The 21333-nt window shown below is 42.2% G+C and overlaps 2 protein-coding genes across 2 annotated transcripts in view; one reads left to right on the top strand and one right to left on the bottom strand.

The window, feature by feature from the left end:
• The window catches only part of LOC143442924 (uncharacterized), a 36089-nt gene extending 30143 nt beyond the window's left edge, over positions 1–5946 (bottom strand). The window contains exon 1 of the mRNA XM_076937705.1: positions 5389–5946. Within this exon, the coding sequence (XP_076793820.1) occupies positions 5410–5946 (537 nt within the window). The 3' untranslated portion in view covers positions 5389–5409. The remainder of the gene's footprint in view (positions 1–5388) is intronic.
• Tapt1 (transmembrane anterior posterior transformation 1) overlaps positions 5909–21333 on the top strand; it is a 50644-nt gene continuing 35219 nt past the window's right edge. Inside the window, exons 1-2 of the mRNA XM_034508740.2 lie at positions 5909–6134; positions 14225–14355. Coding sequence (XP_034364631.1) covers positions 5945–6134; positions 14225–14355 — 321 coding nt within the window. The 5' untranslated portion in view covers positions 5909–5944. The remainder of the gene's footprint in view (positions 6135–14224; positions 14356–21333) is intronic.

The raw sequence follows: 21333 nt of genomic DNA, 5'->3' as shown, positions 1-21333 counted from the left end.
CTTGCTCTGCCATATCCCATCAGCATTCTGAAGAACACTTCTTGCTATCACTGGAAATCCCAGCCTCTGTTCTAGTGTCAATTATTTTACCCACTTACACACACGCGCACCCTGGGGAATGTTTTGAGAAAACCATCTGTCAGCTAAAACACATGCTTTGCATGGGTGAGTCCACCTGTGTTTACTCGCATCCCTGAGGACTGCTGGATGCTGCTTCCATAAAACACTTGTGGTTAACTACTTGTGATTAGCTACTTAAAAACAAAAAAACAAAAGCCAGGCGGTGGTGGCGCACGCCTTTAATCCCAGCACTTGGGAGGCAGAGGCAGGTGGATTTCTGAGTTCGAGGCCAGCCTGGTCTATAGAGTGAGTTCCAGGACAGCCAGGGCTACACAGAGAAACCTTGTCTCGAAAAACCAAAAAAAAAAAAAAAAAAAAAAAAAAAAAAAAAAAAAAACCCAAAACCAAGCAAACAAACAAAACTCTCCTAATACAAAGTTTACAAGGTGGAAGATAATTTTACAACCTACAGGACACCACTGTTAGTCACAGTGGGCTCTTTCCATGAGGCATGATTAGATGTTAGAAATGAATGCAGATCAATGGAAAACATCAAGTTCCATTCCATTCCAAAGCCAATGGAATCACTCTATTTTAGTGCCTTTAACTCCATATGTGACTGACTTTTAGGGCCACAGTAAGATAAACCAAACATGTTTCTATCAAGCTTATAAAAGTAAAAACCAATATTCATAAAACAGTATTCAGCCTGTCAGCTCATACATACCAGCACCATAATAAACATCAAAATTAGGTATTTAAAAATGGTTTGCAGCGCTATATATTTCTACTCACACATTTAGTGATGCTATATACTTATCTAAATATGTAGATGAAGGTCAGACTGAGCACCCAGATGATGAATAATAATCTATGTCTGGCTTCACCTTCATTTTCTTAGCAATCAGAAATTTATGTATGAATTATATATGCCACACTTTTAACCAAGCATGCATCTGTCACCCACCAGAGGACACGTGCTCAAGAGAACAGGAATTAATGTTTGTATCACCCTAGGCAGAGCATAGTAAAGAATAAGAACTATCCTTAAACACTGTTTGGCTGAAGCCACAATACATGTTTTGTTTTCATTGCTACTTTAGAACTTAACCACTACACTGTTCTCTTCTGTGAGACCACATTCCTAGGTTATAGTGTGAAAGCCAAGTAAGGAGAACAGAACGAGAAATGTCAGGAGCAGAAGTATTTTACCAATTTAAGGTCAATCTTGGGAACAGAGAACTAGAACTGAAAATTCTAACCTTTGTTCTAGTCTCAAACAAGTATTTTACCCACTTATACACACACACACACACACACACACACACACACACACACACACACACAAACCAGGGATTGTTTTGAGAAAAACATTTGCAAGCTAGATCACATGTTTGTAAAAGAACAATTGGAGATCAGATGGATCTCTAAATCCAGGAAGGAACAAACCAAAGAGATTGTTTTGAAAATTTGTAATTTTATTATATATTTCTAATGATTTGTGATAATTAAGGAAAAGTGGTAAATAAATAGTTGGGTTGCCATAAAAATAGGTGACGTTGCCTAGAGTCTTATAAGAACTAGAGAGCACAGTCCCTTTCAGTATCTCAGAAGCCAGGGGAAATGAACAGACAGTATACAGGACAAACCAATGAGCAGAACAGGAGACCCAGTTACAGGTGCAGGATCACAGCCCAGAGAACTTTAAAAGGTTGAGAAGAAAACAAATACTTAGTTACCAAACCCATGATGCTTCAATTAGAAACACAATTAGAAACACTAGGAAAAGGTAAAATATTTATCCAAGTAGTCTATAGAAAGCTCACTAGTTACCAACTACTGTGTGATGAGCAACCCTGCACAACCATAAATAGCTCACCACTGAGGAACAAAGACGCACCCAAAAGGCCAGCAACAGGGACTGGGAGACATTAAGCTCTCTCTGCCTTCTGAATCTTAACATATGCTTGGTAGAAATAAAAAGAATGTTAAGAAATAGCAATAAATATAAGGGAAGATATGAGTCTCTCCCATAAGCAGAATGTTAAGTGATTAAAACAGTTCTAAATGTGACATAAGGATTTTTTTTTCAATTGTGATGAGAAATACTTTTTCATGTCAAAGAGAAAAACCTGGAATGAGGAACTTGATAAGTCATTTCCCTTTCATCAGTATTTTAGAATTTTCCAGAAATTTAAATGCCTATATAGAACAAATATATCTGATCATATTGTAAACTTAAAACACTGTTGACTAACAGATTATGTTCACACTTTGGTCACATAAATAGAGCCTGCCATGCAGTGATGGTGATACATGCCTTAAATCCCAGCACTCAAGGAGGGCAGGCAGCTGAGTTCAAGGCCAGCCTAGTCTACAGAAAAAGTTCCAAGACAGCCAGGGCTATACAGAGAAACCCTGTCTCACGTAAGTAAACAAACAAACAAACAAACAAACAAAGCCTACCTTTTAGAACTCAGTATCTTTGTCCAAATACTCCTTTTAGCAAAGGATTATTAGAACAGAATGTTTTGTATAATTTTCAGAGTTTGAATTACTGTGATCTTGGTCAAATATCCTCATGCTAAACAAATACATAGGAATAAAATTTTGCTGGTTACTGTTAAGTTGTAATGGGTACATTGCAATTAAAGGCATATTCAGGGTGGTTATTTCTTCTAAAAATAAACAAAGTTAATTTCTACAGAGCAAACCCAGAGAGGGTAAAACATCATGAGACTCAGTCATGATCAGAAAAGATTGCCAAAGATAGAAGACACTACTGAAACCCAGAGATACAATGAATCCCTATCAATTTCACTGCAAGACTTACTGTAGTATATTTTTATTTATATTTATATTTATAAAATATATTTTATATATATTGTAGTATATTTTTATTACTAGTATATTTTTATTTCCAACCTCACAGCAAAGCTGATTAGATTTTTTTAAAAATTCTCAACTCTTAAGCTGGGGATATCTGTAATACCAGCACTTGGACGGTTGAGGTTGAAGGATCATTAATTTGAAGGCCAATCTGGCCTAGGTGAAACTTTACCTCCACAACACTCAGAAGCAGGAGAGATGGCTCAGCTATTAAGAACTCTTGCTCTTGCAGAATACCTGGGTTCAGTTCCTAGCACCCACATAATGGTTTACAACCATCTGTTAATCCTAGTTTTAGGGGATCCAATGCCCTCTTCTGGGCTCCAAGCACACACAACACATATATGCACACAGACAAAAAACCCATACACACATAAATCTAAAAAAAAAAAAAAAAAAAAAGTAACACCACCACCAAAAAATGTACAACTCTTTCTCTCTGAAGATAAAATAGCAAATGAAATAAATTCAGGGCTATAACTTCAGAACTAAATATTGACTTTCATGGTCCCAGAAATAGAAGCCATGTGTTCTCAAAGCAATTTCTTGTGAAATCACACAGGCATCACTATCCATGTAAATTCTGTCTTTGCAGCTACATGACTGAAATGCACTCAAGTAATCATTTCCAGTACTATTTCAGCCACCCTCAAATGCCACCTGGGAGCCATGTCCTTTGGAACACTCACTGGAATAATCTTAGAAGCTTGTTCCTGGTGTTCCTTGGGAAAGTCTGAGAATCTGAGGCTGGAGAAGCAAACCACAGCTTAGAGCCTAGAAGACTGGCCTGCATCCATCAGTTAGTTCTCCCAGATCAAAGAATAAGGAAGGAGTGCAGAGAAAATAAAGAAGGCAAACAGAGATACGGGAATCTTTGATGTGTTATCAGTATAGTTACTGTACTTTAATTTCTTTAAGTTTTAGACCGGGTCCAAAGTTAAGGATTTCACACTTTCCTATAAATCTTGATAATATCAACAGGCCAATCTAGCTTTTTAAAATTAAATTGCACAAGGATCTAAAGTGGGGGATACATAGACTTTGGTATAGTTTTGATGTTTTAAGAGGTCATTGCAGTCTGGCCCAAGTGTGATTTCACAGTAGGGGAAATGAAGCAGAGAGAGGCTCACCTGTGCTCATTTGTCAAACACTGAGTTAAAGTCAGAGAGAGTCTAGGTCTATCCACGATTAGGGAAGTTTTCATTAGCATTCTTCTTTGTTTATTTTGTTTTAACTCAAGAAAAGTGTGAGGAACTCATTTCAAACAACACAGGGGCAATAGATACGCTTTCACGATACTTTATGATGCTTTCAGTTTTCTACTATAAATAGTAGAAAAACTTATCACAAAAGGGAAATAGTACCCTTTTGCCCTACATATCAATGCCAAGGTCACACAACTAAATGCTCTGTGCTATGTAAGTTGTTTGTATCTGAAGGTTATTTGTAACCTAATTTCAAGGTTTCTGAATGCTTACTTATTATTTTGGGGTTTGATAGTATAGAACCAAGAAAATCTCTGAGGAACATATAAATAGCAACTAAACATAATCTTTATAAAGGAAAGACATAGACTTAGGTTTCCAGCAGTATCATTTTAAAACAAGGGTTTTAAAATAGCAACCCTGACAGGTCCTCTCTGCCCTCTTTGACTGTTTAAGATTAGGAGCATAGATAATAAAATTTAGGTGGGAAGGAACCTTACATTGTATAAAACTCTGTGTCTTTTGATTTTCATGATGCTGAAGATTTGTCAAGGGCATTGTTTTTAAGATTCAATTTTGACCAAATAAAACCAAACTGACTTTAAAAAATATTCTCTGCATTGTTTGGTTTTCCACAATGTAAAGTTTACACTGAATTGGTATTTCTTGGAATTTGCAAGTTCCTCTTTAACCCTTCCTATCCCTTCATCCCGCCCTGCTGTCAGCCTTGCTGCAGCACAGTACTGAAAAGTTGAGTTTACAATCGGGTATCTGGCTATCCCTAAGGTTCTCCTGGATGTTCTAGGACCTGTTCCTTCCGTTCTCGGCTTAAGGTGTAGGGCAGATTAGAGCGTGGAGAGGTATTTGCTATGCTTCCGCTCATTTAAAAAAAGTTGCAACGATACAGGTAATTCCGAAGAGGGCAAGAAAGCAATGGAGTGGTCACCGTGTGCGTTACAGGAGCGCATAGCAATACTGTAGGAAGCCCAGGTGAAGGTATCCCAAGCCTGAGCCGGATTCATTTGCACCCGGCGACCATCCGGTGGTCTCAGTGCCGCTACCAGTGAGGGGGTAGGGGTCACAGTCTCATGGCAAGCGGTGACCGGGTGACAGAACCAGGCTACCTTGGCTGCCCACCCGCAGTCACATAACCCTAATTCCCGAAAGGCAGCCCAGAATGTCCCCGGCGCTTTAGGAGCATCGAGCACACTGCCCGTCGGGCCGAGTCCCCCACCTGTTGGCACGCTCCCCCGAGCTAGGCTTTGGACACTGTCCACGGACAGGGAATGTGACAGACGATCATAAATATGCAGGAGAGATGCAGCCAAGACAGCAGAGCCACCGGGTCGGCGCCGGCGGGAGCTACAGAGCTGGAGCCCGGCCCCAGCCGCCGAGCAGCCAAGGCCAGGCGGGTCGCGCCGGCGCACTCCGGCCACCGCACGGGCACAAGGGGCTCAGGCCGCGCGGACAGCCACGCCGAGCCCCGCCGCCGCCCGCCATCCCCCATCGCGCAAGCCGGCGGCATGGAGCAGGGCGCGGCGCCCCGGCCCGCAGAGCCCGCCGCGCGCCACGGCGACGGCAGGAAGAAGATGGCGGCGGCCGTGGCGGCGGCCACCGCGGCCTCCCACGCGCCGCTGACGCCAATGGCGCGCGCCGGCCGGCGGGCTACGGATGGCGGCTGCCCGGGCTCGGGCGAGGGGCGGGGCGAGGCGGCGAGGGGGCCGGCGGGAGGCGGAGGCCGGGCGGGCGGCTGGAGGGAGGTGGCGGGGACAGTGTGTGGCTCTCGGAACATGGCGGGCGTCTGCGACGCGGCCGCCCCGGGAGAAGGCGGCGGTGGCGGCGCGGACGGCCCCGAGCGGACCGGCCGCGGCGAGGCAGAGCAGCCGGGCGGTGGCGGCCATGGGCCCGCGCCCCAGCACACCGAGACGCTGGGTTTCTACGAGAGCGACCGGCGGCGGGAGAAGCGCCGCGGCCGCGCAGGTGAGGCGAGCGGCGGGCGAGCGAGCGAGCGAGCGAGCGGGCGGGCGGGCGGCACTAGGCCGCGGCGGGCTACCGTGGGGTCGACCGGGCTGTGGTGGCGGGGACGCCAGCTTCTTCTCTCTGCGCGCGGAGCGGCCGCGGCTCCTGTGGCTCCCATGTCCCCGCGGCCGGTGACAGCTACCCTGGCGGCTAGTGCGCGCGGCCCGACGCTCCCGCAGCCATCCCCGAGCCAGGTGCGCCCGGGAGATCGTCGGTCCCCGGTCACCGAGTGTACGCTACCGGCCTCAACATTGACAGGCATCTCCCACATCCGAAGGGGGGGTCAAAAATGGGAAACGCGGGGCTTTCTAAATGATGTCAATGCCAAGGTGACTTTTCCCCCTGTGTTTTATGCGAAGTTGAGTCTCGGAAACCTGTTAACTTGCCGGCCGAATGCATTTTTCATAGACTCAGCTGACGGTGTGGTCGTCGACAGTGAAGTTCAGTAGTTTTCTCCGGCACAGAAATGTGTGGCACCCCTTAAAATGTTACATGTGGAGTTTTCCTGAACTAAAACTTAAACTTAAGCCAGAAGAAGCAGATTTGTCACACAAGAATGTACGTACCACTTTCAAAGCCCTGCTGTCCATAAGCTCTGAAGCGTACTGGTAAAATATAATCCCCGGGTATACAAGAATTTTATTATTTTAAGAATTTTTAATAGCGTTGGTATTTATACTGAAGCTTTATATTAAGCCCAGAAGCAAAAGGGAAAGTTTTGGCATGGCCATCTCATTGGGTATAATAGTGACTGCATTTTAATTCTACCTTGTAGGTCCAAGATCTTGGACAGCAACTTGATGATATTTCTTCCAACTTATTCCGAGCTAACGCAGTTGAATAAGGCCCTGCGGCTTATATAAATACACGTCCAAGTTATTTCGTTGACTCCATTCACTATGGGTATTGAAGCTATAGGAGTCCTAAAAGTTTGTAAGACTGGTCGGTAGATCCTGATAGATTTGCTAATTTTCAGAACTGGACATGGAGTTTTGCATCAGTCTCCATATCTTTGAAAACTCTGGCACTAGCTGTGTGCCTTGTTTGGTCTTTTTTTGTCTAGCCACTTAACATTTTTCCCAGTATTCTCTATTTGGTTTAGTTGTCGGTTAAACACTTGCTTGCAAGAATGTTTGCTTTCTAAATTGGCAAGACCTAACTAAGACAAAGTCTTCAATCTCTCAGCCTCTTGTTCACTTAGACTTGACAAGGGCAATCAAAAATGATGTGACCAGGTTTCACGACCGTTTCCTTGAAGTCTTTTTGAGCTTCGGAAAAGCTGTTAACTGTTGAGACCGTTATGTTGTTTGCATGAAGACAGACAATGAAGCTGTGAAGAGCCTTTGGTGAACACAGACCTTGAACTTCTGAAGTGACGTGAATTTATTCTTCCCTGGCACTAACGTAGATCTTGAACTTTTGAAGTGAGTGTTCCTGGGCTGAGCTAGATACTTGGACTTATATAAATTTAACATCATATCACACACTCATTCCTCACAGAGGTGGCACACTGAGCATCATACACTTAACAGGTTGAAAGCTGGGTTTTTCAACCTGCAGTGGCAGAAAGTCCTCACTAGGGAGACAGCATCAGTCCTCCACTAGTGGGGTGGCCCTTCTTGTTCACATCAGTCTTGTATAAGGGAAAAGAGAGTGGTTACTCCTGCTGTGGTAGATGGCATTAGGGAGGTACGCAAGCATCCCAGGAGCATTTCAGTTAGAAGTACCAGCTAGTGGTTTTCCTGTGTGGACTCTGTATGAACCACCCTCTTCTGACCCCTGGTGTCTGTTCTAAGAGCCAGGCAGCTCTCGCTGTTGCTGATTCGTGTCCACCTGTGTGACTGGGTCTGCCGTTGGCCATGGCATCCCCACTAGCATAGAAATCCAGGCGTTCTTTTTGTTCACCTCCAAGTGCTTCTTTCTTCTGCTCTGTTTGCTTTCTTTGCCTCCTTACCAAGAGATAGGAACCGGTTGCCTGGGCCAGAGGGCACCACCTAGTGTCAGACTGGAAACATCTCTCTGAGTCATTTAGTGTGGGGGCTCACACTGAAGTATTAATTGTCCATTCTGTGTAAAGGCTCCCGTGGACTTGCCCTGTCCTCCCCTCTGCAACTAAGGCAGTATGTGCTGTTCCTTTTGAAAGTCATAATCTTAGTGTCTTGATGGCCTTAACAGTCACTTAGTTCCAATGTCCCTTTTATCACTTTCCCCAAGGCATTCCGGGCTCCTTTATCAGATGTTTATTGGTTGGTCCTAGCAGTCTAGTATTCTCTTTAAATGAGCATACGGTTAAGGTGCTTATCTATACTTTGAGTAAAATAAAATGGTTTAGTATTTAAGGTTCATCTTAATTTATCTGTTGAGGAATATATATATATATATATATATATATATTTAACATGCATTCATCTATATGTTATGTTTCTTTCTGCTGCTTTGCAGACTGCTATCATTTGATTCTCAGCGGGTTTTTTTTTGTTTTTGTTTGTTTTTGTTTTTTGTTTTTTTTAGCACATGAGTTGTCTGACAAATGCTAGTACTTACACCTTAACACAGATTCCCACATGTGGTGAGGCTCAAACTCTGGAAATAGTGCTCACCAAGAACCATGCTCTCACCTTGTTCTTAACATTATTGCCGTTTCCCATTTCATTTTTCAACATAGACTAGATTAAGTAATGTCTATCATCCGGTTCCTGTGTTTTTCCCTTCTTGACTGTCTGCAAAGTTCTAGGTGAGAGAGATTCTATATAGCCATGTTTAGCTTGGGGAATCAATGCCGAACAAGTCAATGTTGGACTAAGAATTAGGCAATCTGCCTTCTTAACTTGGTTCAGTTGTTGAACTTCGGCGTAGACTGCTTGCTTAATCCACTTGGCTCTGCATCATCGAGCCACTACTAAATAGTGTCAAACTTAGTTGTCTTACTCTCCATGGGGACTTAACAGAGGCTTGGTGTAAGATAAACATGAGTGTGAAACTGTTCCCTGTAAGGCAAGTGCAGGAGGTGAGCAGATAAGCATTGCTTGTAAAATGAGAGGCCTGATGTCAGGTGTGGCAACAGTGTTGTTTGTGATGGAACAATGCTGAGACTATTGTTCTCTTTGTAATGGTGACTTGACTTCTGGAACTCAACTCTTGTCTGATTTGTTTCTCTCCTTGCCTTTACACATCTCTCTGTATCTCCAGGAAAAGGAAGAAAAACTGAAACCCAGAAAAGCCAACTGGTTTCCTGTTAGCAGTTCCCAAAGAGGTTGTCAATGGGATTCAGACAATTCCTATTCCTTGCATTCTATTGTCTGTGGACTGGAAATTTTAAGCTGTCTGGAGGATTATTGACACCTCACACTTTTAATCCTTTGCTTTGTTAGCATTAAGATGTCACATTCATTTTTGTACCTTCTGTCTCTAAGCATATGACTGCTCTGCTCTTTACTGTCCTAAAGGAGACTGTAAATTTGTTTTAAAGAGTGGGAGGCAGAGGTAAGAAGATCCTGAGTTCAAGTCTAGCCTAGGCTACATGGAGAGACCATGTCTTCAACGCAACCAAGCAAAAAAACCAACAAAAAGCTTCAAGAACCTGAATATAGTATGCAAAATGATTCTTTTTCTTACATTTGACTTAGGAAGGCAAACTCTTATTGTATTGTCTCCTAGAAAAGTTAATTCCTAGTTTCCCTGTGTAAAAGTGTGCCTGTGTAAAGTAGTGTGTAAGAAAGGCTTATTTACTATTTTAGATACCTTGTTAAACTTTGTAAACACTTCTTTTACTTAAGGCCAGAGACAAGCTTGTTTCATGGTTTCTTAACAGTCATCCAGTATTACTTTCCAATTTGCTTTTTTAATGTGTAGTGCTATTTTAAGAAAGATATATTTAGACATATTGCTGAATATGTAAATATATGTATGATTACTCACTACTTTTAATAAATACTTTTTGGTCCTAGCTTCTAATTTCTAAAATAAGCTGTCTTGGATGAGTAAGACTAATAGTTCTTATTTAAAGAGTAAAGGAAAAGAATTTATACTCTTATTTCTCAATTAAAGGTAAAGGATTACAGAATGTTTCTGTGATAGATGAATATTAATTAAAATATACTGGTGGAATTGATTTGGACTTATGACTGATATTATTTTATTTTACTTTTATTAATGTTCACAATCTTCTAATAGACACACTTATAATTAAATAGTATAATAGCTCTATTTTCAAAAGACTATACCCGAAGTCATAGGACAAATAAATTCTGATAAGTCTATAGAATGCTAGAGAAAGTTTAGCAAAGCCATCGTGCACTTGTGCACTGACTATCTCAGTAGGAAGTACAGACTTGTCCAGGGAGTAACAAGGAGGGGGGCAGGGCGTACCGTACAAACAGCAAGGGCAGCTTGACAGGTCAGGTCCAAGGCAGTGGAAGTCCCTTCATTTGGCATGATTGAAAAGCATATTCTGGCCAGGTCTTTTTCTCTAAAATAACAGTAGGTGGCTGGGTGTAATTATGGTGAGAGAAGAGAGCAAGCTGCATTTCGAAGGTCAGTTCTGGTCTTCACTCTGACATTTGTCCTTTTAAATGAGTTTCAACTGAGTCTGTTAATTTTTTCAGTTTCTTCGTTTGTATTATGTGACTATCTTTAAGTCTCCTTTTTAGTTGTAATTGTTATGAGAGTTATATGAAGTAATGAATACAAGACCTTTGTAAACTGCCTCAGAGTGGAGGGATTCCCATCCCTTAAACCTGGTTTTATCTCTATGAGTTGTTGATATGGAAGCAAGTTAAGGCCTTCAAGATAGTTTCTACTGTGAAGCTTGAGCTTTTAGTCATCCTTATTTTACTGTACCTTTAGAAACCATTCTGTGGTCTATTAGCATGCTGTTGGTTGTATGTAGAGACAATGTTATACTAGAACTTACTCAGAGATGGACATTGGAAAATTAAAGTACATAGTACTTGGTTCATGGTCTTATAACAGGGTCTGCTGTTAGGGTGTCTGCATAGAACCCAGGTTCAGTGGAAGTGCAGAGAGTGAGGGCTAATGATGTACTAGACTTTTCAGAAAAGGTGCAGGTATCTGTTTTTAAAAGTACTTAGTGCTGGACATGGTGTTTCATGGCTGTAATTCTGGTACTGTGGAAACAGAGGCAGGAGGATCACTGCAAACTTGAGGTCAGCCAGATCTATATAGGCCAACCAGCCAAGACTCCATAGCAAGTTCTTGTTTCAAGGAAGAACAGTAGTGGAATGTATAATCTAGTGATGAAAAGCATGCACTTGGCCAGAACTCTGAATCTGGTCTACTGCTTGCTTTTCGTGAACCTTGGAGATGATGCCCTTTGCCTCGCTTTGACTTGGAGACAGCCATAGCTATAGACTCAGTTTATAGTTTTGACTGTTTGTCCTTACAGAATACACTTTCATTGTTTAATGTTTTACCATTATAGAATCTAACGTGGTGGGGCGGACAAGATGGCTCAGCAGTTAAGAGTCTAACTTGCCTTTCTAAAGGTAGTTTTTTCACAGAATCCTCTTTTGTATTTATAATATTGCTGAAACATTTTGTTTATATCATAACCTATTTATGAAATCTAATTAGTTTAGGTTACATCCTTAGTTAAATGTACTTGTGATGGTTTCTACCATAGCACCAGGATGGCAGAAATTGCATTTATAGATTTAGGTAACAACCACACCAGAAATGGTTAATTTTACCATTAACATACAGAAAGGAACTGGAGTTCTTGACACCACATCATGCCCTGTGGTTTGCATCTTTTTCCACACAAACACTGTCAGGTGCCTCAAGGATCTGTGTGGAAGGCAAGACGGAAACAGGTGTTACAGAACCGGCAGAAAGTTCAGTTTTCCCTTTTGAGAACTTGAGATCTGTAACATGACCATCGTAGCACTAAAAGCTGAGAGAGCTGGTGGTGCTAAAGCCCCTTCCCCAGTTGACCCCACATTGTCTTTGTGGACCTGTGAACAAAACACTGATTACAGCAAAAAATGGCCTCAGCAGTCACCAAGGCAACACCACTAGTAAAGAGAATTTGCCCAATAAACAAGGTGCATCCAGGCCTTTTAGTTTCAGTTTGCTTTTTAAAATATAAAACTACTGTATAAGGACCTGTCTGTGTGTCTCTTTAACACAGAAGACAGACTCCTGGTCTGCTCAATCTCCTGTCTCTTGTTGGGGACAGGAAGCCCCCCATCCTTGCAGTGGCTGCTCTCAGGGGTTAGGCCCAGGCCCCTTGGGTTGTTGTTTTTAATCATGATCACTGAGGACCATAGGCCGAGGCCCAACAGCCTTCATTCCCGGCTAACTGCCCAGTCTCAGAAGAGCGCCAGCTCTCGCACCCAGCAGCTCTTCTCTTCTAGAATTCTAGTCTCTTTCAGCTGCTGAGCTGTCTTGTGAACGTGTATCCCCAGTCTTTATTACATAGTTCCACCAATGCTGAACGCTTGGATTGATCCTGCTTTTTATGTTCATATAGGTCATCGTTAAGTAAAGTCGGCATTAAATAAGATTGGATGGAAAGTGCCAAAAGTTGGCACTGAACTGAGAATAAGCCTAGCTTTCTCTAGTGTTAGCATTTCTCTTCTGCAGCGCAACATGCAGGGCTTCCTTTTTCTCTTCAGGTGGTGTTGTATGTAGTTCTAGAAAGCCCAAAGTTTTACTCTCTGTGGATGAGATTATATCATCACCTTTAGGACTGAGCATCTGTTAATATAAGCAGTAGCATTTGTAGCTTGGACCTATTTCACCCGTGACTTAACTGTAATCTGAGAAAGGAAGGCAGGCTCCCCATGGTGCACCGTGACCCTGTGTGCCCTGTGCCAAGCAACAATGGGGAAATGGTGGCATTTCTTTCCAGGGAGGGTTACTTCCCCCAGTTCACTCCCAGATACTTCTTAGTGTATCACCAATTCTACAAATGTATTATCAGTCTCATGTATAGAGGTTGTGTGTGTGTGTGTGTGTGTGTCTGTGTGTGTCTGTGTGTGTGTCTGTGTGTGTACTTATATAGAACATATCACTTAAGCAAAAATAAGCATGAGATGTGATGTGAAACTCCTGGAGCTAGGGGTCCATTCCAGTACTGACAAAGGTAAGCTCTTTAAGGTATGTTTACTGTCCGGACCCTTGGCTAAGCCTGCTTCTGCCTTCCTGAAGGCTTTTTGGGGTTCATTTTGACTATCCCCACTTGGTAGTACTTTGGTACATTTGTTAGAGAAATCACAGAATGAGCTCAGAAATTAGTTTGAAAACTTGCGATCCTGGAAAGAAGTTGAACCTCATGCAGAGTCAGAAGGTGTTGGTCAGGTAAGGGGTTGAAGAGATGGCTGAGACGATGGGGTAGGGAGAAGCATGGCATACCAGAAAGAACTGAGATCAGGCATCCCCACCCAAGCTTATTAACCTCAAGTCCTGCAGAGTGGAATACACATAAGCTACTTTTGCCTTGCCTTCCTCTACTGATATAAACTGTCGTGATGAATTACATCAGAGGAGCAGAGGCAACGTGGACAAGTGGACCTGCCCTAGGAAAGAAAGGTTCTGCTTTGTATAGCTAGTGACTTCATGGCATTGGGAAACTTTCACTTAGCAGGAATAAATTTTCACAGGGAGAAGTGCCACTGTAGGATCTCTGGGCTCACCCAAGCAGAAGGCAGCTGTTCTGTGTCTGAATGGCTGGCATAGTCATGGGCTGAAAGCAGTGCTTTCCAGGGCCCTGGGCTGCCTTTTGCGTATTCAGTGGAGTCTTCACAGCTGCTTCTCTCCCCTATCTCTGCAGTCCAGGCCTATAGCACCATGAGACTCAGGACTGGTCTAAAAGGTGTTCTTTGGCTCCTTCAGTTCTCAACAGCCATCCCCTTCCATACTCTGATGGTTCCCAACACCTCCCTCTAGTCTTTGGTTTCCCTTTCTTGTAGGCACAGACCTGTAGACTGTATGTTCCCCGTTTGTTTTCTATGTGTTTTACCTATGGCCCTAGCCTAAGAGTTCTTGATAAACACTTGTTTTTCTTTTGTGTCGTTTCTTTTTTTCTCTAGAACTGTCATTATTGAGGTTCCTCAGTGCTGAACTGACAAGAGGGTACTTCCTTGAACATAACGAAGCCAAGTATACAGAGCGAAGAGAAAGGGTGTACACTTGTATGCGAATACCAAGAGAATTGGAAAAGGTACTCCTTTTTTTTTTTCATTTTGAACATCATTTGAAAGTGTTAATTATGAAAACAATTGTGAACAGCTTCTGTTAACTTTTTAAAATATTGGAAATAACGTGGTAAGTGATTGACTGTGTTTGGGATATAAGATTGCTTTGTAGAAAGTGGCTTGTAGCAGCTGGTTTTAGTATGAGGGGAACAGTACTGAATCTCTTCATGCCTTCACTTTGGATACGTATTTGTGTCTTATCCAAACAGCTTTTATTTCCTTTCCATCTCTGAGCTTGCCTGCTCCCTTCAGTTATGTGTTTCTAGAATAGCACTTTCTCTCTCTTTTTTTTTCACTTAAGGTATTTAATTTCAACCTTTCTGAGGTTTCAGTTTCTTAGAATAGCTACATATTTGAAGACATACGTGACAGACCATCAGGGAAGAAGATGACTTGTTTAACTTTGTCACAGAAAGCCCCTCTATTAAAGATAAACATAGGAAAACCAACATCAGGTCCTCAGTATCTTGTTGCAGAATCAGGCAGGGGACAGGAAAGGCCTTTTCCCTCCAATGCTGCTGGAGTTAGGAGTCCTGTGAGAGTCTAGATCTTATTACAAGGAAGGATGTAGGGGCTAACTCATGGTTCTTTATGGTAGCTGCTTCCTCAGAACTGTGCTTCCTGTTAGAGTGGCTGTGGGCAGCCTCCCCAGCTTGTTTTCTCAGTGCATTGTGAAGCAAGAGGTGTGGCAAGCAGTGGGAAGCTGCCTCCCAGCCTCCATGGCTGAGAAGAAGTGACTTTACCTTATGTAGCTTCTTGGGAGTGCCACCTGCTGAAGTGTGAGGAAGTTTATACTAGGGTGAGACTTAGAAAACTGCTGAGGAGGAGGAGGCAAGGGTCCGGTGCCCACCTGTGATCCTCACTAAGGAGGATGAAGGTTCCCATAGAGGAACCTGGGGGACTGATGGCTGAGAGGCAGTGGAGGACCGAGGCTCTCAAGTGTTGCTTCCTCAACACCAGAGGAGCTGCATTTTCTCTTTGGAGATTCAGCTAACATTGTGTCTGGAGCTGGTCAGGTGAGACAGATGTTTGTAATGGGATGTAAGTAGAAAAAAGATGAAGCCAATTCTTATGTTGGGAAGCATGTTAGGTTGCTTTTTAGATTTATTTTTTTATTTTTTGGTGTGTGTGATAAACCATGGTGTAGAAGTGTTTAGACACAATGCAGAGTCAGGTACAACATCCCATATTAATTAGCATTCATTTCTCAGTTGTTTTGCCTTCCATGAAAAGGACTGCTGGCTATAGGTCTTTGAGGAACATTCAAAGTGCTTCAGAAGAGGGTGGTATTTTTCAGTTGACTTCACTTCTGGACTGCTAACATAGAAGCAGGACTTCATTTAAAACCTAGGAGACTGTTTGGCATCCAGGTTAATCTAAATTATTTTATTGTCTCCCTTTCAGTGAACATTGTCAATGCCAACATATAATACCTTATTGGCTGTTTTCTTGGTAAATGCTATATTTTTATATAACATCATCTGGAAGAGAGAGGTACTTGAAAATTAGAGAGCTCTGTGCTTTTCTAAAGTCTACAAGGACTACAAAACATTGATGTTCATACTTTCAGGTCAAGGAAAATCAGCTCAGTGTCTTTTACCAAACCTGTAGACTAATGTGGAACAGAGTAATAGCAGGCACTGCATAGTACGTCAGGATCAGCAGCCGTACACTTGACACTGTGCTCTGTGCTCCAGCAGTGCCTCCAGCTTTGCATTAGTGTTCCTTCTCAAACTTCTTCCCCTGGCATGAAGCCTGACATCTTAGAGTACTTCCTTGGTCTAGGTGGGGGTGAATTTCTTCTCTTTTTTTACACAAACCTCCCAGTCCTGCCGAGCTCTGGGCACTTCCACAGTCTGCTGCTGAGTGCTTATGGTCTACCTGTGGAGTGTTGTGCTGTCTCCCCGTAAAACTGAGGAGACCGGCTTCTCTGCTGATTACAGTAGGAGGCAGAGAGAAGTACAGTGGCTCTCTAGCAGGCTGCTGCTGCTGGCTTCAGATCCCAGCTCCAGTGCTTTTAGTGGTGACTCCTGGGTTGTTCCCTCTCCTTCCTGTGCTAGGGTCTCCTGCTTGTGGATCATTTACATTTGAACTCTGTAAAAATGTTTTAAACTCTTTAACAGCCTTAACTTTAGCACCTTTTGAGGAGTGTCCGGCCATGGGACAAGATGAATTTCTTCATCCACAGGTTTCATCCCTAAGCTTTCAGGACATAGCAGGAGATGCTTAGGAGAGACCTGGTTCCAAGGCTCCCCTGGGTCTCTTCTTTATCTCCTTCTTTGCTTTAATTAAACATGACTTTGCCAACCCTGCAAGAGATGACTGTCTGTCAGCCTTTCTCAGATTGCTAACCACATGTAGAAAGAGCCCCTAGGGAAAGTTTGTTTCCTCTTTCCTTTAACCAGGCTCTCTTGAGTTAAACTTGATCTTGTTCACGAAGGATTTACTATACTGGAACACTAGGTAACATAGCCTACAGTTGATTCATAGTCACAGCTTTTAGGGTTTATCTTGAGTGTGATGCAACTGGACACTAGTTGAGGATAGAGACCCATGTCTCCTGACCTGGGTGGCAGTTCCTATTGCTGACTTCGAAACTGAGTTCACTTCCCACCATATTTTGGTGGATGCAGGTACTGGGGAATGATTTACTATGTGTCAAATATGTAATTATCTCTTGTCCAAGGCTAATTTTGTTGACTTTGTGGATCTAATATTATAATTTTGCAAAACTTAAAATTTTGCAAAAGAGCTGGGCAATGGTGGCTCAGGCCTTTAATCTCAGCACTTGGGAGGCAGAGGCAGGCAGATTTCTGAGTTCGAGGCCAGCCTGGTCTACAGAGTGAGTTCCAGGACAGCCAGGACTATACAGAGAAACCCTGTCTTGAAAAACCAAAAAAAAAAAAAAAACAAAACAAAAACAAAAAACAAAAAACAAAAAAGATGCAAAACATAAAATTGAAAAAAAAACTGTCCATTATAACATTTTCTAAAACCCCTTGATTTATTTATATGCTAATTTAAGGAGGGGGATAAAGATCACATACATATTGACTCATCTATTCTGTCTTAAGTACTTAAGGTATATTCTAGGCATTTGTAGCATGGAAGTACATAGACTCGGATTTTAGCATGAAACTAAGATTTTAGCATAATGGGAAATTGAGTTATAATAGAAGATACAGAATGATAAGTGTCACTAAGCAAAATAAGTAAAATGCTGCTAGGAATTTCCAGAAGGGCCAGGTGCTGGCGGTGCATGCCTTGGGAGGCAAAGGCAGGTGGATTTCGGAGTTTGGGGTCCGCCTGGTCTACAGAGTGAATTCCAGGACAGCCAGAGTTACATAGAGAAACCCTGTCTTGAAAAAAAAGAAAAGAAAGAAAAGGAAAAAAAAGGAGCCGGGCGGGGGTTGGGGGCGGTTGTTTAGAAGGCGAGCTGCAGAAATAGTCAATCATCATAAGGCATGTGTGTGTGCATGCACCAGGTGGTATGGGTGAAGATACTGGAAAGATTCAGAGATGGGGGTTTGGGTGTGAACAAGGAGTCACAAGAACTGAAAGATGGGCCAGGTCTAGATTTGTCTCATGGTCAAGCTGAAGAGTTTAGAACTTAGGCTTCAGGATGAGACTACACAGGGTATATTCCTTAAGAATGCTCTAGCTGTGTAGAAAAAAAATCGAGGCTAGTAGAGGCTTGCTCAGGCAGTTTCCTGTTTTTTTGAACAAATGTAATCAAGGGAGGTCTGAGTTGGTCCAGCAGACTAGTGACCTTCCATGGCTCCAAGACCTTGTTTCACTCAGTCTTGGTCAGTCAGCTTTTGGTTCTTCTGCCTAATGATTTTAAATACAAAGTTGACAATTAGACATTATTGAATCTTCATTATAATCAGGAAAGACAAAAAAAAAAAAAAAAAAAAAAAAAGAGCGGTCAGTAGTGCCCCTCTTTGACTGACCTTCATATAGAATTAAAGCTTTCCTAGAACTCCCAGAACTCTCTCCATGTCTTACTGGCTAACTAAACACATGGTCAACCCCAACTGTAGCCCAGGAGACTAGATAGTAAACCCTGAGCTTTAACAAAGAGGAAAGGAGTAGGAGCAGTCACTGCGGTAGCCTCAGAGCCCTGCTTCTGAAAAACTGGAACAGCAGCAGCAGTCAGTGTGAAATGGAAATGAACAAGAAAGCTGGCAACCCTTCCTTAGGTTACATGCCTCTTTATAAGCGTCTTCTTGATTAGTTGCCTCTTTGTCCTTTATTCCTGGTGTTGGAGGTTATAGGTTACAACAAATATTATTTTATATTTATACATAAATGTAAAAGACTTGTTTACAAACCTTGCCTGTCACCAAAAGTTAAGCTACAATGAAAGTGTATCTTTACCTTGTAATTGCATGCTTTGGGCAGGCATTTATTTCATATTTATCATACTTTGTACATTATACTTTTAAAATACATTTTATGCAAACTAAGTTGTACTGTTTAGTCTTAAATGTAGATACTGCTTTTAAAGAATCTTATCAATTACTTATTTATTCATTATTTATTTTGTCATACTAAGGATTAAACATGGGGGTGTAATATGAGGTAAGTTTCGCAACTGAATCCTCAAGTCCTGTTCTTGTCACCTGAAAACAGATCTCACTAAATTGCCTACTTTGGCCTAGTCTAACCTCAAAATTGAGATTTTTTTTTTTTTTTTTTTTTTTTGCCTCTAGCAAATCTCACAAATTTTTATGAGATTTAAATTTATTAGGTTGAAGGTTATAAGGAATGATATGTATTTGTATTGGTCAGATTTTTGACACAGACATAAGCTACTAAGGGAAGACAACTTACATGCGCATTCATGCGCATATTTACACGCACATATTTCAGAAGTTCAAGTGCAGAGGCCTTGACCTAGTGATGGGAGTGGATGTCTGAGGCATAACCTAACTCCTCCCTAGATTTTGCCTCTAAAAGTCTCAGGGTCTCCCAAATTAGTGGCATCAACTAGGAACCAATTGCTCAACACATGAGCCTTTTAAATTCATCCACAAGATATGTGAAGTTGTGTTATTACTAAGCATGAACTGTTAACCAAAAGGGAGAGGGGCTTTCTGAACATTATAATCATGTGGTCCAGCATCAGCTGCCTGCTCATCTGAGTCTCCTTAGGTCTTTACTTACTTCATCTAAGATGAGAAGGTTGACAGAGTCATCTCAAGAGGCCTAATACAATATGAACCTAATTACTTTTCTACTGCTGTGAAGAAACTCTATAACTATGACCAAGACAACTTAATTGGGGGCTTGCTTACAGATTCAGAGGGTTAGCATGTGACCATCATGGTATGGGGGATGGTAGCAAGCAGGCAAGCATGGCCCTGGAGCAGTAGCTCAGACCTTATGTCTTACCTGCAAGTTGGAGGCAGACACAGGGACAGAGACTGGGCCTGGTGTGGACTTTTGAAACTTCAGATCTCACCTCCTCCAAAGACACATCTAAAACTTCCCAAAACAGTTTCACCAACCAGGGAACCAAGTATTCAAATACATGAGCCTATAGAGGCTATTCTCATTCTAATTACCACAGACAGTTTTATGAGTTTGGTTCTGAGGAACAGAGAAAATGGATGGTAACAGAAAAATTTCAAGAAAGGGAAGATTTCAGTATCTACTAGGAGAACTTAATTCTTTCCCCTTTTTTGAGGGTAAGCAGGGTCAGTGTTTAACAGAATGATTCCAAAGTTCACTTTATGGTAATGAACTTAATTTTCTATCATATAAAACTGGTTTTGTTTTATTACACGGTATGAAAAGAAAACATAGTTGTAGCTATCAGGTCACTTTCTTTCAGTGAAACAGTTCTTGATTTTATTGTCAAACTGACATTCTGCTTACTCAGACCACTGTGTCAGGGACTTCTCGGTCATCCTCTTAGTTTCTAATTCCATGAGAATACATTTATAGAAACATCCTTCTAAATCCATCTTGAGATGCAGACTTTCTTTGTCTGGGACTCAACCTTGTCCACATTCCCCAGTTACGGAGCTACTGGGAAAAAGGCGGGTCAGTGCGATCTGACTGAACTTGAGCACTTTGATGGACCTTCCTCCTCTCCAGGGCATATCCCTACCTGAGGCAATGATGACATCAGCAGCCCCCTCTAGAAATAAGGCTTGATGTGATGGGACAACAGCCAGTGAATTCCCAGCACCTTGCATTGTGAAATTGCTGTTACCTGCTGGGCACATAAGACTGTCCAACAAATTAAAAGATAACTGTTTGTAAACTTAGAACTTGAGAGCTGCTGGTTGGAAGCTCTTTCTGTCCTGCTGGCCTCGGATGTCTTATGTCATGCTATTAGGATCCCTTGCTCAGGCCATTTTGACCCTTAGTTGCCCTACTTAACTGCCAGCCTAGTGAGGCTGACCTCTTCCTGAAAATCAGATCTAAGCCTAAAAAGATGTCATCTTGCATTGTCTGCCTTTACCTGCAGAAGCTGTGTAGGCCTCAAGTATTAGGGTAACTGTCACCCTATTGCAGGGCTTTAAGGACACTCTTACTGTCCTATATCGGGCCAGCCTCTCAGTGGGATCCTCTACTGCTTTAAGATATTTGATCACACCATGAACCCCAAGATTGTGTTATTTACTGAAAATACCTGTTTCTAGTTGTGGTGTGGCTCAGTCCTTAGCACACACCTTTAATCCCTCTGGCTAGAATACAGACATGTCCTTAGTGCACACCATTAATCCAAAACAAGTTAGTAGGCAAAGTTAGAAGGTAAAGTTATTTTGTAGAAGGAAGTACCCATGTTTGAGAGTGATGTCTAATTGAAGGGCAGACAAAGTGATGAATCAGAGAAAGATTTGACAGAATAGGATATCCCCCAACTGTCATGAGATGAGAGTGGAAAGAGAAGCAACTTGAAGGGCAGAGAAAGAGAGGAGGAAACATTT

The sequence above is a fragment of the Arvicanthis niloticus genome, chromosome 7 (assembly GCF_011762505.2).
Source record: "Arvicanthis niloticus isolate mArvNil1 chromosome 7, mArvNil1.pat.X, whole genome shotgun sequence".
Lineage (NCBI taxonomy): Eukaryota > Metazoa > Chordata > Mammalia > Rodentia > Muridae > Arvicanthis > Arvicanthis niloticus.
Note: the sequence above shows the minus strand (reverse complement) of the source record. Positions and strands in the feature narration are given on the sequence as shown.